The following is a 14,354-nucleotide window of genomic DNA, read 5'->3' as shown; positions in this document are numbered from 1 at the left end:
GAACTTAAGACTCCAGGTGACGTGTTTCTCCCTTTTGGACAGAAATGGACACACAAAGTGGCGGCGACTCAAAAAAAAAAAAAAAGAAGAAGAAGAAGAAGGAGGAGAAGAGAGGAAGCAACTCCGACACCTCGCGTCACGCCGGGAGCTCCGGGGTCCCGCTGGAAAAGCTCCGAGCGCTCGCCCCGTGTCAGCCCCACGCAAGGCAGCGCACAAGACGGCGGACGCGGCGAGCCTACCGTGAAGTGTCAGCCAGAGCAGCGGGAAGAGCCCGTGGAGCATCGCTGCGGACCGCGGCTTCTGAAGTCGACGGGAAAGTTGGGGACGTGGGGCGTCCAGGGCTCCCGGTCCGGTTCGTCGGCGTCGCCTGGGTCTTAGCGCCACCGGTGACTCCTGCTCCGGCTGGCGGACGCTCGGTGCGCTTCGCTCTCACGCTTTGCGTCTCACTGGCGGTCCATTCTCGAATCTCGGAGCATCACTGTGTCCCCCCTCCCTCCTCCTCCTCCTCCTCCTCCTCTCTCTCTCTCGCTCTCTCCCCTCCTCGCTCGCCCCGCACCCACCTCAACCAATAGGGACGCGGGGGCCGGCCTGCATCCCAGCCAGGCTCCGCCCCCTCCCCGTCCACAGATTCCGAGCTAAATCTCTGGGAACTGGAGCCGCCACGGGACACGGGCCAGGCGGGCTGCTCGGAAAAAAAAGAATGAACTCAGACGGGATTACAAAAAAAAAAAAAAAAAAAAGAAAATAGTGCAGCTTTCGTTGTTGGCTGGTGGCCACTACAAATCAGGCCCTTAATCAGGGCAAACTCTGCCTGAAAAATGAATAATCTTAAATAAAATGCACTCTAAACAGCAAGCAAGCATTAAAGACAGCCGTAATAAATTCATTTGCCACTTGTTTCTCGCAGGCTGCACCAGATTTGCAATCCGTCTTAAATTGAGCCGTAATGCAAAAGTTGTTAAAACCACTAATGTGTTGCTTCATAATCACACAGTAAATTTAGCATTTTCTGGTGTTAAATATTTAATAGGGCATTGCATATTGTATTCCCCCCTCACTCCTTCATTACTCTCTCATATATCCGAATAACAGTACACATGGCAGAGATATTTACAGCCAGTGCGGTAGGTTGGGCAAACCTTCTTCGAATTTGTATAAATTATTCAGTGATAATAACATTGTTTCCTAGTAGAACTAGTAGTGTGCTCTTGTGAAAGAAGGAGTGGACAGAATGTGGAGTCTGGAGTCTTTAGAGATTACGCTATTTTCATACCCGGAACGAGGCTGCATCTTTATTTATTGGAATGCTAAGTTTATTCATAAGTATTGGTGACCTGTGAACCCCTCCAAAGTTAAAAATCAATATTTAATGAGAAACTTGTAGCTCTGGCTTTATGTGATTTACCAGTGCTAAGGATAAACATGCTAAAACTATGGTCAATGGTTGAGTAATTGGTCCTTAAACAGTACTCTGTATCCAAAACCAATGTCGTCTGCTCACTCAAATGAGAAAACAAATGCCAAACAAATGACAAAATGATCTTTTTCTCTGTTGCAGCTCTATTGTACTTATTGATTGTTTACAACTGGCCTCTCCAGATTATTAACAGTAATAAGCACAGATTCATGTTCACTAGGCAAGAAAAACTGAAACAGAGGCAAACGAACATGGCACCTTGACAGTCACGGCCTCTGCTCTGCACGAAATCATTCCTTTCTCTTGAAATCTCTGTTTCTTTCCATCATGGCGTTCAGTCTGGTGAAATGAAAATTCCAGCATTGTTGTGCATTTCCTGTTCAAATCCTGTCCATGATGGTTTTTTTTTTGGTTCTCTAATTTAACAACAAGATGTCTTGCTTAGCCATGATTGCCGTTGAATTCATCCACATGAGCTACTGTCTGAGTGATCTTTTACAGCTCAGGTACTCTATGGAAAGTTGGGAAGGAATATCTCACTGCCTTTCAAAACAATTACACAACAAAATAGACTGCGGGTCAGAGGGATGCGTTTAGATGAAGCAAAACGCTGCAGTAATGAATTAATAACCTGCTGTGTTTTGCAATATAGTCTATCAAAATTTGATCTAACACTCTTGACAAGATCATACAAGTGAGCCTTCTATGAAATTAGTTTGTAATTTGGGCCAATCCAGAATCAATTACTGAGCCTGAATTCAAATGTTACTCAGTATTGGTTTAAAGCCAGCAATTTTTGCTAGAACAAGAAGGAGCATCTGTAATCAGTTGGGATGAAACTTTCTCCATCTTGGTACATCTAGCCTGTTGGAGAATTAAATTGATATGAAGCACAGCAATTAACATGAAATTTTCTACAATATAATTGGGAATTCATTATACTTATTCAAGCAGTGTGTGGGGACGATGCTTTGCTCAGTGGGACCTCGGTGGCACCTTGGCGGAACGAGGTTCAAACTGGCAACTTTGCCACACTTCACTAAAGTATGAAACTGGGATTTAATTTACAAAAAGAGTGAATTTTAAACTTGGCTGCGCCAACACCTACAAACACTGGGCTTTATTTCACATGTACTTCCACTTTCCACCTAGTTTCTGAAATGATGTCTTCCCCACTTTTTTTTTAATCTAGCTTTTAGCAGGGCATGACACATACATGATGTGTCAGATACTCCCACAGTTCTCTGATTGGTTTGCTCTCAGAAGTGGCATCTCACAAAATTTGAATCTTTAGCCGTACTTCGTGGTGAATTTTTTTAAATTATACATGCTTAAAAAACCCTGATGCCCTGATCCTGAGAAACTTACAATCAGTAGTTACAGGGACAGTTCCCCCTGGAGACACTCAGGGTTAAATGTCTTGATCAGGGACACAATGGTAGTAAGTGGTGTTTGAACCCATGAATTTGTGGTCTTCTGAATTATTGGCAAGTGTCTTACCTACTAGGCTACTACCACCCTCATGTGGCAAAAATAACTACTGTTTAGTCATCCTGTTTAATTGGAACATATTGATGTACCATGACTTGGCGTAGAAATCAGTATGGGTGAGGGTTGAAACCGGTTGAGATAAAAATGAATTGCGTAATGTACCTTTACCATCTGCTGCACCACATCAGGCGAGCCTTCTTTCATGGAAGCCTCACGTCCACCAATGTGTTGTAATCGACTTTATATTCTATATTCTACTCTATCTGAAATATAATCTGTGCTTTATTTGGAAAGGTTAGGTGAATATGGATGGTATTGAATAATCAATAATTCCAGCCCAAGAATGTGGCAGCAATAAAATAATAGATTATGCGATCAATATTACATGGTTTGGCAGTGGATATATTTCTGCCAAGGCCACACTTTACAGAGAACTAAGCTGTGCATTACTCATACTGTTATTGCACAGAAGCTGAATTCTTCCCCCCTTCAAATGCTATCAGCATTTAAAATCCTCGTGTAAACATGTCAAATAAACATACATATACATTAATAGCAAGAGTGGCTGAAGTTGAGAGGCCAGGGCGCCACGATGAGGAATTGATTTCGATGTCTGCTGGGTTTCAGGAGCCACAACATTATGTGGGCAGCCAGCACAGTTTTTCCGTCGCTGGGGAGATGGCACTAAATCTTATTTATGCAGTACTTTCTCATCGCTTCATCTCAAGGTGCTGCCCAACACATGCATCTCACATGTGGCCCCCAAGACTAAAATAATTAATTAGAAAAAGCAGCAAAGTGACCTCTGAAACTTGGAAGGCTTAAAAATCACCAGCAACAAACTGAGCATCAGTCCAAAAAAGTATTGAGGGGAAACCGATTCGGAACAGACGAATAGGGCCTCGCACTGCTGCATGTCAGGTGGTCGAGGAGGGAAAACATATGCGCCCAAATTGGCACGCCGTAGAAAGCTGAACGCTCCTGAGTGCTGTTCTCAAAATGTTGCCTTTTTTTTCCCTCACCCGTCACTCGGTGGAGTCAAGCAAGTCACATCCACTGTCAGACAGGGGTACACGAAGATGACAGGCAGGCCCTTATAGTGCGAGACAAATGGGGAGTGAATGTATGTTTATTCTGCCAGCCCTATATCTGCCACTACTGTAGGCTGCTACAATACTTCCTTCATCTGCTGACTCAAACCAAGGTTTTTTCTTTCATAGCTTTCCTTTCATGTATTCATCAGTTTACAGTTGTGATTTTTATTTTGAATATTGGCTTTTTTTTTTTATAAAGCCTTTCTCGCAGGCCTTTTGAGATCATGTGATACATAAAGAAATTATTAGGCTCATTCCTTTTACATGCTGATAGAAAATCCAGACTTTTTAAAAAGAAATGTTATGTCATTATGATGTGTGTGGAAGATACATTTTTGTTAATGAAATAATGCCACTGACATGTAGTCAAGCGTAACCTCCCACAAATGACATTTAAGGAAATAAAAGAATCTGAGGTTTCGATTACAGAAAGAAACTGTGTGTTGTCTAAATATGTTCTCTCATTCGTTCTTCCAGTGCTGGGCCATTTAATGAAACGCAAAGTGTGTATGGACTGGATTTCCTGACCGAATCTGACTATAAGCAAACCACTGCTTTCCCCAATGAACTTGGCTGCTGTGCTACTTTGCCTAAATCAGCTTTTCCTTTCTGCTTGAGTCGAAGTAGAAGTAAAAGGGCAGAAGCAAAAAAAAAAGACATTTTACTATTCAAACTCAGAATTTAAGTGTCGTTTACCTCCCCCGAGCAGAAGAAAATAGTGTACATGGAAGCCCTTAAGGCTGAGCATGAGCAGGGATGGCTTAAAGCAAAAAGCAAGAGCTTGCGTGTGATGTTAGACATTTGATGAGCAAGCAATATCACAGATGGGGAATCCTGTCAAATGGAATTGAGTGTATTAACTTATCCATCCCGTCTCCATCAAGAAGACGGCGTGCAAGTTACTTTTCTGTCTGAGCGGGAAATATATCAAATATATCAGCAAATTCATGCAATACAATGCTGGCTTCTGTCTTGATAATGAAGGTGCAGACCTCTAAATCCTTATGCAAATACATGGCACAAATTTTAAATATTACAGGATGGTTCGGCTGAACTTTTTACTTTTTTTCAGAACAGGTTACAATTTGCAGTTTTGCAATAAATAAAACAAAGTAAAACCAGGAGAGCATTTTTATCCACAAACTCTTTAAATGTGTGAAGCGGGTGGGCATAGGGCCATGGAGATGTGAAGGGGGAAGTGCTGATGTTTGGACTGTGTGGCATCAAAGCAAAATACGGTTAAGAAAAAAAAAAAGCGCTGATTCAGACACACAATTAGCATACATTAATATTCACTTTCGTGCTATTTTGCCACCGGTCCCAATTGAAAATGCAAAGTGAAGCAGCCAGTGCTGTACAACAGCATTTCCAGAGCTAGGAGCCACAAAGCCACAAGCCTTGGAATGCACTCCTGAGAAATGCCATAGCGTTAATGCATGAGCTTAACGATAAACAGTGACATTTAACCCATACAAGATCAACAGTTCAATGATAATAAACCGGCAATGTGGTAACTGCTTTATACAGAGCATGCTGTGTGCGCTGCCAAGTGCATAAAAGGTAGAATAAAATGGAAAATAATATACAAGAAAAGTTTATTAAATTCCAAAGGAAACTTTGACTTGGCATTTAAATTTCAAATGTTGTTCCTCACACAAAGTACCAATTTTATCATGTTGCAAGGGTATTTTGAGCAATTATCTAGCAAGCAATCATGTATTGTCTGCTAGAAAAAAAGCACTTAGCCAATTTCATATGCATGTGAATCATTATTAAAAGGAAAGAAAGAAATTTAAATTAGGCCTGCACAATTGCTGAATTGAGCCTATTATGGCCAGAAAAAGTTTGCAGCAAAATTGCTAGCAAGGTAAGTTTCGTGATTTTAATGAAAGTGAATGAACTGGGAGTGACATTTTCCATGGTACGGTCTTTATGGTTTACATGAAACGAGGTCAGTCAAACGTCATTGACGTGATCAAAAAACGCTTAATGTACTCCTAAAATGCTGCCTTAATTGCCTTAATTGCTTGACAACAGCCCACTGTATTCATTTATTTATTTATTTTATAAGTTTATACGGTTGGTAAGGAACTCTTGACCTCCTGCATGTCACGTTACAGAATTTAAAGCACAGACACAGATAGTTATGACGTATTCTCTCTTTGTTTTTTTTAAACCTCCTTTCGACTTAGACCTTCCCTAAGTAAAGAGCAATTCTCACGAACAATGAGATTTTTTCATTTTTCACTGGGTCTTGGAGCACCCACCACATTTTTGAGGTCATGCGCATACTTAAGTGACTAATTATTGTGTGTTTTGAATACATTTGCATACTTTTGTACATTTTCTTTGTGCTTGAGTATAGGGCGGTGCTTTGTCCTCTAATCAATCTCATTTTTCTGTATTTTAATGCTTCCAGCCAAAAGTAGCATTCATGAGCAACCTACTATGATCGTCTGGAGTTTGTCATCTGATTATTCACGATTAATTGAGTGCCGTAAAATAATCCCTCCTGCTCTTCCAACGTAAATCTATTGTACACCTACACTCCTTCGGCTTTTTATGAGGGAAAGTTGCAGCCATGGTGTAGCCATGTAAAGTCTCGGGCTCAGACGCTGCCAAAAGACACTTCACATTATAAGCTGTACAACTTCGTGGTGTGTCTAATAGATTTTCTTTTTCTTTTTTACATTTTCTTTTTTTTTAATTTATCTCCCCAAGGGTGATTTGTAAGTAATTAGCTGCGAAAGGCTTTCATTTGTTTCTCCCAAGATGTGTTCCTTGTGGCCAGCTCTAATCTCCAGACGCCGGCTGGAATCAACCTCAGATCTCATTTACCTGTGTTGCTTTACCGCAGACAGTCTCAGCCAGTTTGAGCGATTCGTGGATTCACAGACGGCCTGAGCGACAGGAGAGGGGGAATGCGAGGCCCTCACGCTACATGCACTTTCCCTTCCGGCCCAATCTGATCACATCAGGCTATCACAGAGATTGGCCATTCCATGTCGTCTGAATGTTTCTAATAAATTAGATATGTGTGATTTTTCAAGCTCTTTGTCCTTACCTTGTCCTTTGTCCTTAAATGACCTAGCTTTATTCTTGTATTCATTTTTTATTGAAATGTGATAGCTAGAGAACCTTTTGTCTTCAAAGAAGTGAAAAAAGGACACTTTATAATAATAGAGCGGGTCAAGGCGGGCCAGAGGATGAGAAGGGCTGAATTACCATGGAAGATTGTTGTTTTTCACCTCTTACAGGAACAAAACATTTAATACAGCCTTGCCTGAGAAGGAATATTATTCTGTGCTTCGGCTTGCCTTTATTGTCTGGATTTAAGCCTCTGTTGTTCTCCCTCTCTGTGTTAATTAATTTTTTTTTTCAGAGGAGAAAACCCCGCTCTTTATTTTTGTCTGAAGGACAGCAGCATGTCTGCAGACAGGTGTGAACAATCCCATTAGGATTTTCTTATGCTCCCAATCCTAGCCTTTTCAATAAATGTTATAATATGAGCTTGTCTTCCAGTGACTGGTACTCTGGGTTTTATTGTCAAGGTGAAGCCAGTGACCTTCGCCAGGCAACAGACAATCTTCTTAATGCATTAAGACGAATGAAAATAAATAGCGCCCCCACTGATCATGCAAATGCATTTGTTGACTTTTAACCTCAGCAGGCCTGTTGCAGTCACTGCAGCCTCCCGCTCTGTGTGCAGTTGCTGTACATCTGCTGTAAACTGCAAATGCAGTGCAATGTAAACCTTGAACAATAATCTCTGTTCTCACATTTGGGCGGCTTTTTTTTGTTTGGGCGAAAAGTCATTACATTCCTTGTCATGCTAAGATGAGAAAAAGACGGATATGGTGTTCGCCAATCAGCTGGATGCTTTGTGCGGCGCAGGAAGGCTCTGATAGGTGTTTATCAGTATCTGTCAGAGTGATAGGCTGATTTCTCTCCTTTGACAGGGTCTCATCGAGTGCTCCAGAACGTTCCATCATAGTCATATAAATAATACAGTACACAAATAGGATAAAAGTTTTCTAGAAGGCATGACTTTAAGTTTTTTTTCACAACGTGCAATTAATCACTGGCTCTTCTGGGCAGTGGTGGCCTAGCGGTTGAGGAGGCGGACTCATAATCATAGGTTTGTGGTTTAAAATTTTGAACTGCCAAAGTGCCACTGAAGTCAACCTTGAGCAAAATTCCGTCCCCACACATTGCTCCTGAGGTACCTGTCATGGCTGCCCACTGCTCACCAAGGGTGATGGTTAAAAGCAGAGGACACATTTCGTTGTGTCACCGTGTGCTGTGCTGTATTTCACAATGACAATCACTTCACTTTCAAATGCAGAAAACATGCTTTGTGGTGTCATTGTGTGCTGTGCAAGTGTTCCATTTTTATTTATATTTTTATTAATACGCTTAATATGTTTATTGCTATTCAAAGTATTTTAACCCGCAAGCGATAAATGAAACAAAATGCACAATTTAGCAAATCTGCACAGTTGCTGTAATACATAGGTAATCTAAGCATTTAACTAACTTCCACTGAAATGTACTGCCATCACCCACAACTGTAATTTTTTTAATTCTCAGTGTCTACATTGGCATCTCAATACTGTGGAAATACAGTGCATCCGGAAAGTATTCTTAGCGCATCACTTTTTCCACATTTTATTACGTTAATCTAAAATTATAATTTTTTCTCAGAATTCTACATGCAACACCCCATAATGACAACGTGAAAAACATTTACTTGAGGTTTTAAAAAAGAAAGCAAACATATATAAGTATTTACAGCCTTTCCCATGAAGCTGAAAATTGAGCTCAGGTGCCTCCTGTTTCCCCTGATCACGCTTGAGGTTCTGCAGCTTAATTGGAGTCCATCTTAGAAAAAATCAGTTGATTGGACGTGATTTCGAAAGGCACACACCTGTTTATATACGGTCCCACAGTAGACACTTCATGTCAGGGCACAAATGAAGCATGAAGTCAGTCAAAGGAATTGTCTGTAGGCCGAGACAGGATTGTCTCGAGGCAGAAATCTGGGGAAGGTTACAGAAATGTTTCTGTTGCTTTGAAGGTCCCAATAAGCAACAGTTTAAAGAACCCGATGGTCACAGAGCTCTTGAACTCAGACTGGGGCAACGGATCATCTTTCAGCAGGACAACGGCCCTAAGCACACAGCCAATGTCCTTGAGTGGCCCAGCCAGAGCCCAGACTTGAATACATGGAATACCCCCCGGAATACATCTCTGGAGAGATCTTAAAAAGGCAGCACAGACACTTCCCATCCAACCCGGTGGCACTTGAGAGCTGCTGCAAAGAGGAATGGGTGAAACTGGCCAAGGATAGGTGTGCCAAGCTTGTGGCACCATATTCAAAAAGACTGTAATTGGTGCCTAAGGTGCATCGTCATGTAATTTATCTTTTTTAATTTTTACTAAATTTGCCAAAACCTCAACACAATTTTTTCACATCGTCATCTGCTCTTTTTTGTCATTTTCACAAATGCATCCAATCCTTTTTTGGAATAAGTCTGTAACATAACAAAATGTGGAAAAAATTGTGCTCTGTGAGTACTTTCCAGATGCAGAGTATATGTTATTCTATTGCTTGATTCTATGGAATATCTATGTTTGAAACACAGGTCATGAAAATGGCCCTCTACAGCTCAGATTTTTTTTAAGTCTCGGTGCCTGGAGCATTATTGTCTTGTCCATCCATCCATCTGTCTTATTCCTATGAACTCAATATCTCAAGAAAAACCTAGAGTGTGTGTCCTAAAATTCGGTATAAACATTCACTTCGATGCATAGATTGTTAATCAAAGGTCATAGAGACTATGACCCCACGGCGCTTTCATTATTGCAAACAGAGTCATCTGAAGAACACCTGGAAGAAATGTATTCGAATTTGCTATGAATGTTCACTTGGACTAAAAGAAGATCTGATTAGATTTTGGTGTTCAGCGGTAAAGGTCACGTGAATAGGATATATCAATGGCCAAAGGGATTTGCTTCACATTTGGAACACATGCTTGTTTGGGTAAACAGATGAGATTTTGTTGGTCAAAGGTCACAATCATTGAGACCTGTCAAAAGTATTGATGGCCATATCCTTTCAAACAGAAGCTGATGTCAGTTCAAGTCAAAATGACATTTTCAATTTTGTAAACAAGCCTTTTTCCTCCAGATTCCAGTCAGGAAGTTATTCAAGCCACAAGTTATTTTCTTTATTTCCTATTATTCGTAAATCTTGTATTTAGATTTCCACATCAAAAAGGCATCTTAGACTAGGCAGAAAATATGCACTCTTGTACAGCCAATGAGTGTTTCATCCATGTTGAAGGCACAGATTATAACAATGCCCCTCTGTTTTTTGTAATATGGGATCATCTTGTTTGCAAATATATCAGTTACCTTTAGCTGGTGCTAATCCTGGGGATTACAAGAACCCATGGATCAATGCGGGCTTTATTTGGGTCAGCCTGTGTTATCTGGTGACAGCCCTCCAACCCTTCCGTGTCCCTCCATTCTGAGTTTGATTAATAGGGCAGAGGGCCATGCTGCCCTCTGATAGAAAGTCTTCATTCGCGGCGTGTCTTTGCTGGGAAAAGAGAATAGGGCTGACATTGCACACACTGTCCCCACTCTCTATTTCTCTGCCAAGAACTTGGCAAACAGGGGAGAGAATATGTCTCCTTAAAAGAAAACAAAAAAAAAAAAGCATACCTTCCAGGATATCTTTTACAGATGCAGGAGAGCAAATTAATCATGGCCCTCCAAGCCTGTCTCAGAAACGTCTGCTAGTATAACTACGGAATTTTTTCTGCTCATTAGAGGATATTTCCAGTTGCATTAAGTTCATTTTGAAGCCGTGCCCATTGCCACTTTCTCCACTAATCAGCAACAATCTTTGGATTTGAAGTGGCAAGTCTGCCGCCTATTCAAACAGAATTCCTCCTTTGTGGAGGAAAAAAATGGAAAGAAGCACTTCTTTTGCTCTGAGTGACACTTCAATTAGCCTCCTGTTCTCCTTGCCTCTAATAATCAGATTTCAGGCAGTGTTGGGGACAAGGCGGGTCATTAAAACATCCTCAAAACCCCACCAGATTTACTGTAGGCCCGGGATTTAACATGTGCTCTCTGACAACCTGGGGCTGGAGAATAAGAGCAGCCTCGGAATAATTGTGGAGCAAAAGTGATTCTGGGCTGTAAAGATATGCTGTACAGTTCTATTGCTTTTTTTCAGTCCTCTGCGTGTGCCACGGAGCGGATTACTGGCCTTTACCCAAAAGTTCCCCAAGTTGATTCAAACTCATTTTGAACCCCTTAAGCTACAGGAACCATCACCATAGATTATCTAATTATCACTTAATTGCTTATTAATTACATGGAAGAAATATTTGGAAAGGGTGACTGATGGGTCCAAAGAAAGTTTGTGGAGTTCAGGTTATTCCTATAAATCCATGTAGGCAGCATGATCACATGACACAGACAGCAGTTGCTTTTCATAGTAGGCTCTAACTCACTGTCTGTAAAAAAAAACCCACATGGGTGTTGTGGCAGACATCCCTTGACTATCTTGTCAAATTTGGGGGGAGAGTCTATGCAGTTTCCTCTACTTTTTATTTTTTTTTGGAAGCCTTGCCCCATGCTGCAGGTGCTACAGCTGGTCTATTACTGCCAAGGCTACCAATTACTTCACTCTCAAGAGTAACAATCCCTTACAATCCCTGGTTTTAAAATTTAATTTTTGGAAACTTGAAGAGAGAAATATTTTTGAATTAGGCTTGGTTGATGGAAACTGAATAGTGATTAATGTAATACACGTGGGAGTGGGTGGAGCTAAAAATGTCGCCAGTCCACTTTAAATGGGTTCACGTTTTAGAGACAGTGATACAGAAACAGAAACAAAATTTGGACTGATTAAGAAGAAAAAAAAGCACCGCAGCCAGTTATATTACAAGGTTATAAAGAACTGAGTTATGATGGACTGTAATATACATAATACAAGTTACTTTGCATTGTTTGAACAACGTTTCAGGACGTTTGCATTTAAATAGTCAACTTTGAAGTGTTTTGTGATGTTTAGAGTCTGTTAGAGGAAAGATGTGGTGATGCAGATGGTTACAGAAAATCGCTCGAAATACATTCAACTTCAAAAGTGCTGACCTGTACATAACAGATTTATTGTTAGATTCCCCTCTCTGGCACCATATTTTGTATCCGTACAGAAGGGCGAAGAGTGCAACAGATCCATTCCCCCTTACAGCTGAAGCAGAGTGCTTCTGTTGTGAATCATTCGAGTCACTGAAGAAAATGTAGAACATTAGTTGACGTACTGGTTCCCTCAGCTTTACTTTCCTCGGAGAAAAAAAAGATGCATATAACTTTATAGACAACCAAAAATAGATTTGTTGAAAGCAAAGTACTTCCTCTTTACACTGCATTAGACATAAATCTCATCCTCTTAAAGGACTAATTTTAGAAGAAAAAAGCAAAATTGAAATCTGGTCCCGGTTTTCATAATTCATGCCGCCTACTTCAGAACTAGACATGCTAATTTTTGATTCAGAACGGCTTTTTTTTCTGCCCCATTTTCACGAACTATGTTGAAAAGCAGACTGAATGAGCATTACCCACTGCCTGCACACTTAGTGTGTGTAAAAGGCATTACAAGTTCATCAGATTCAGCACAGAGCTGTAGGCTACCAGTGCACAATTATAATGCAGTGCTAAAACCGGCTCATTTCATCCTACAGGACCTGCCCGTCCTCCAGCACTTAATCGACGCACCTTGGATCAAGTTCCCTTTCATTATGGCGTCTTTCAGGTTTTCCCCATTATTTTAAGGGATCCTCCCAGAGTTTGTGGCCCATTATGATTTCAACCATCCAGAAGTTCCCTGGCATTATAATAATTGAAGCAAAAAAGAGACCTGATTTACATTTAAATTGAAAATCAGTGTCTTCCTAATAATAATATGCTATAATCCTCCTTGAACTGCCATACATGGAGGTTAAATTGTGAAATGTAACATGCAGCAACTGGCAGATCCTTTTCTTTTGTTGGTCTCCAGGGAACCTGGCCATGAGCACTGGGTCTTGACCACGTCCCCTGTCCTTTTAACGAGGGACGAGGGAAAACGAGAGTGGGGAAGCATTAGCCGTCCAGTCATTTCTTGGTATGTTGAGTCCAAACTCTTTGGAGCCATTGTGTGTATGCTCCCATGACAGGTGCTTCTTTCAGGAGCTGTATAAAGGCTCTCTCCGTTTTTTTTTAATCTGTGGATAATATTATACTTTAAACCTATTTTCAACTCACTCTAAGCCACAGACATCCTTTAAGTTCAGTGTGAGCTTTATATCAGCCATTACTGCCTTTACCTGGTTCTTTTTGCCTTGCATCTTATTGAATTACAGTTGAATTCCGATGCACAAAAAAGCGCATTTATGCACCCCATCCTGCTGATAATACTATTTTAATGCAATAGGTATGATTTTTAAGAATAAGTGTTCTCTTAATTCAGTTGCTTTCTGGGAATTTTTGTGAGCTTGAAGGTTTTATCATGGCGAGGCTGCATATGCGACTCTCTGGGGATTTGATCCACACGCACCTGATAAGATTGACTTACTGGGCTAAAAGAAAAACCTTAAAGAAATACACATAAAACTAAGCAAGGTTATAGCAGGCTTATTATTAAAATGTTTGCCTGTTTTCTCATTATATCCAGTATACGGTGGAACAAAGAACCTCATTGAGAGAATGCAAACATGTGCAACATTTGCAAAATGCACGCAATGCTGCAAGTGCAACAGTGACACAAAGTAAACAGATGGGACGTCATAAACAACCAGGTGTTCCGTACGTGCAATAAGAAAAATGTATGCGCTTTAGCATAAAGTGACGAGTGCCAGTGCAGGTGGCAACATTATAGTGGGCTATTGTTAAATTAGGGCAGCAGGAGGTGTGGGCAGCAGGCTGCTGGAAAGCCTGACAGCCTCAGAGAAGATGCTGTTGTAGAGTCTGGGAGGGAACTTCTGCCAGGCCATGGGCATGGGCGGGAGGGCTCTTCCACACAATGCTGGAGGCTGATGTGTTTGAGAAAAGTGTCCTAGATGGTGCACAGAGAGGAAAGAGTTGATTGATGTCCTTTCATCTATTAAAACATCCACACTTTCTCTAGATGACCTTTCCACAGTCAAGAGGGCAAGACCGGACCATGGCATAGGCAATATAGGTAAATGCTAATCAATCCAATCAGGGGGCATCACACGGAGGAAGAAAAAAGTGTAACATTCCACTATTCTTATAACTAGCTGGTAATGTCTTAATATAAAGAGAACAAGCCC

At 41.0% G+C, this 14,354-nt stretch overlaps 1 protein-coding gene across 6 annotated transcripts in view; it reads right to left on the bottom strand.

The window, feature by feature from the left end:
• kirrel3b (kirre like nephrin family adhesion molecule 3b) overlaps positions 1 to 465 on the bottom strand; it is a 145,584-nt gene extending 145,119 nt beyond the window's left edge. For all 6 annotated transcript variants that reach the window (XM_029001654.1, XM_029001657.1, XM_029001655.1 and 3 more), the window contains exon 1: positions 240 to 465. In XM_029001654.1, coding sequence (XP_028857487.1) covers positions 240 to 282 — 43 coding nt within the window. In that variant the 5' untranslated portion in view covers positions 283 to 465. The remainder of the gene's footprint in view (positions 1 to 239) is intronic.
• Between the last annotated feature and the right edge of the window lie 13,889 nt (positions 466 to 14,354).

The sequence above is a fragment of the Denticeps clupeoides genome, chromosome 13 (genome assembly GCF_900700375.1).
Source record: "Denticeps clupeoides chromosome 13, fDenClu1.1, whole genome shotgun sequence".
Taxonomy (NCBI): Eukaryota; Metazoa; Chordata; class Actinopteri; order Clupeiformes; family Denticipitidae; genus Denticeps; species Denticeps clupeoides.
Note: the sequence above shows the minus strand (reverse complement) of the source record. Positions and strands in the feature narration are given on the sequence as shown.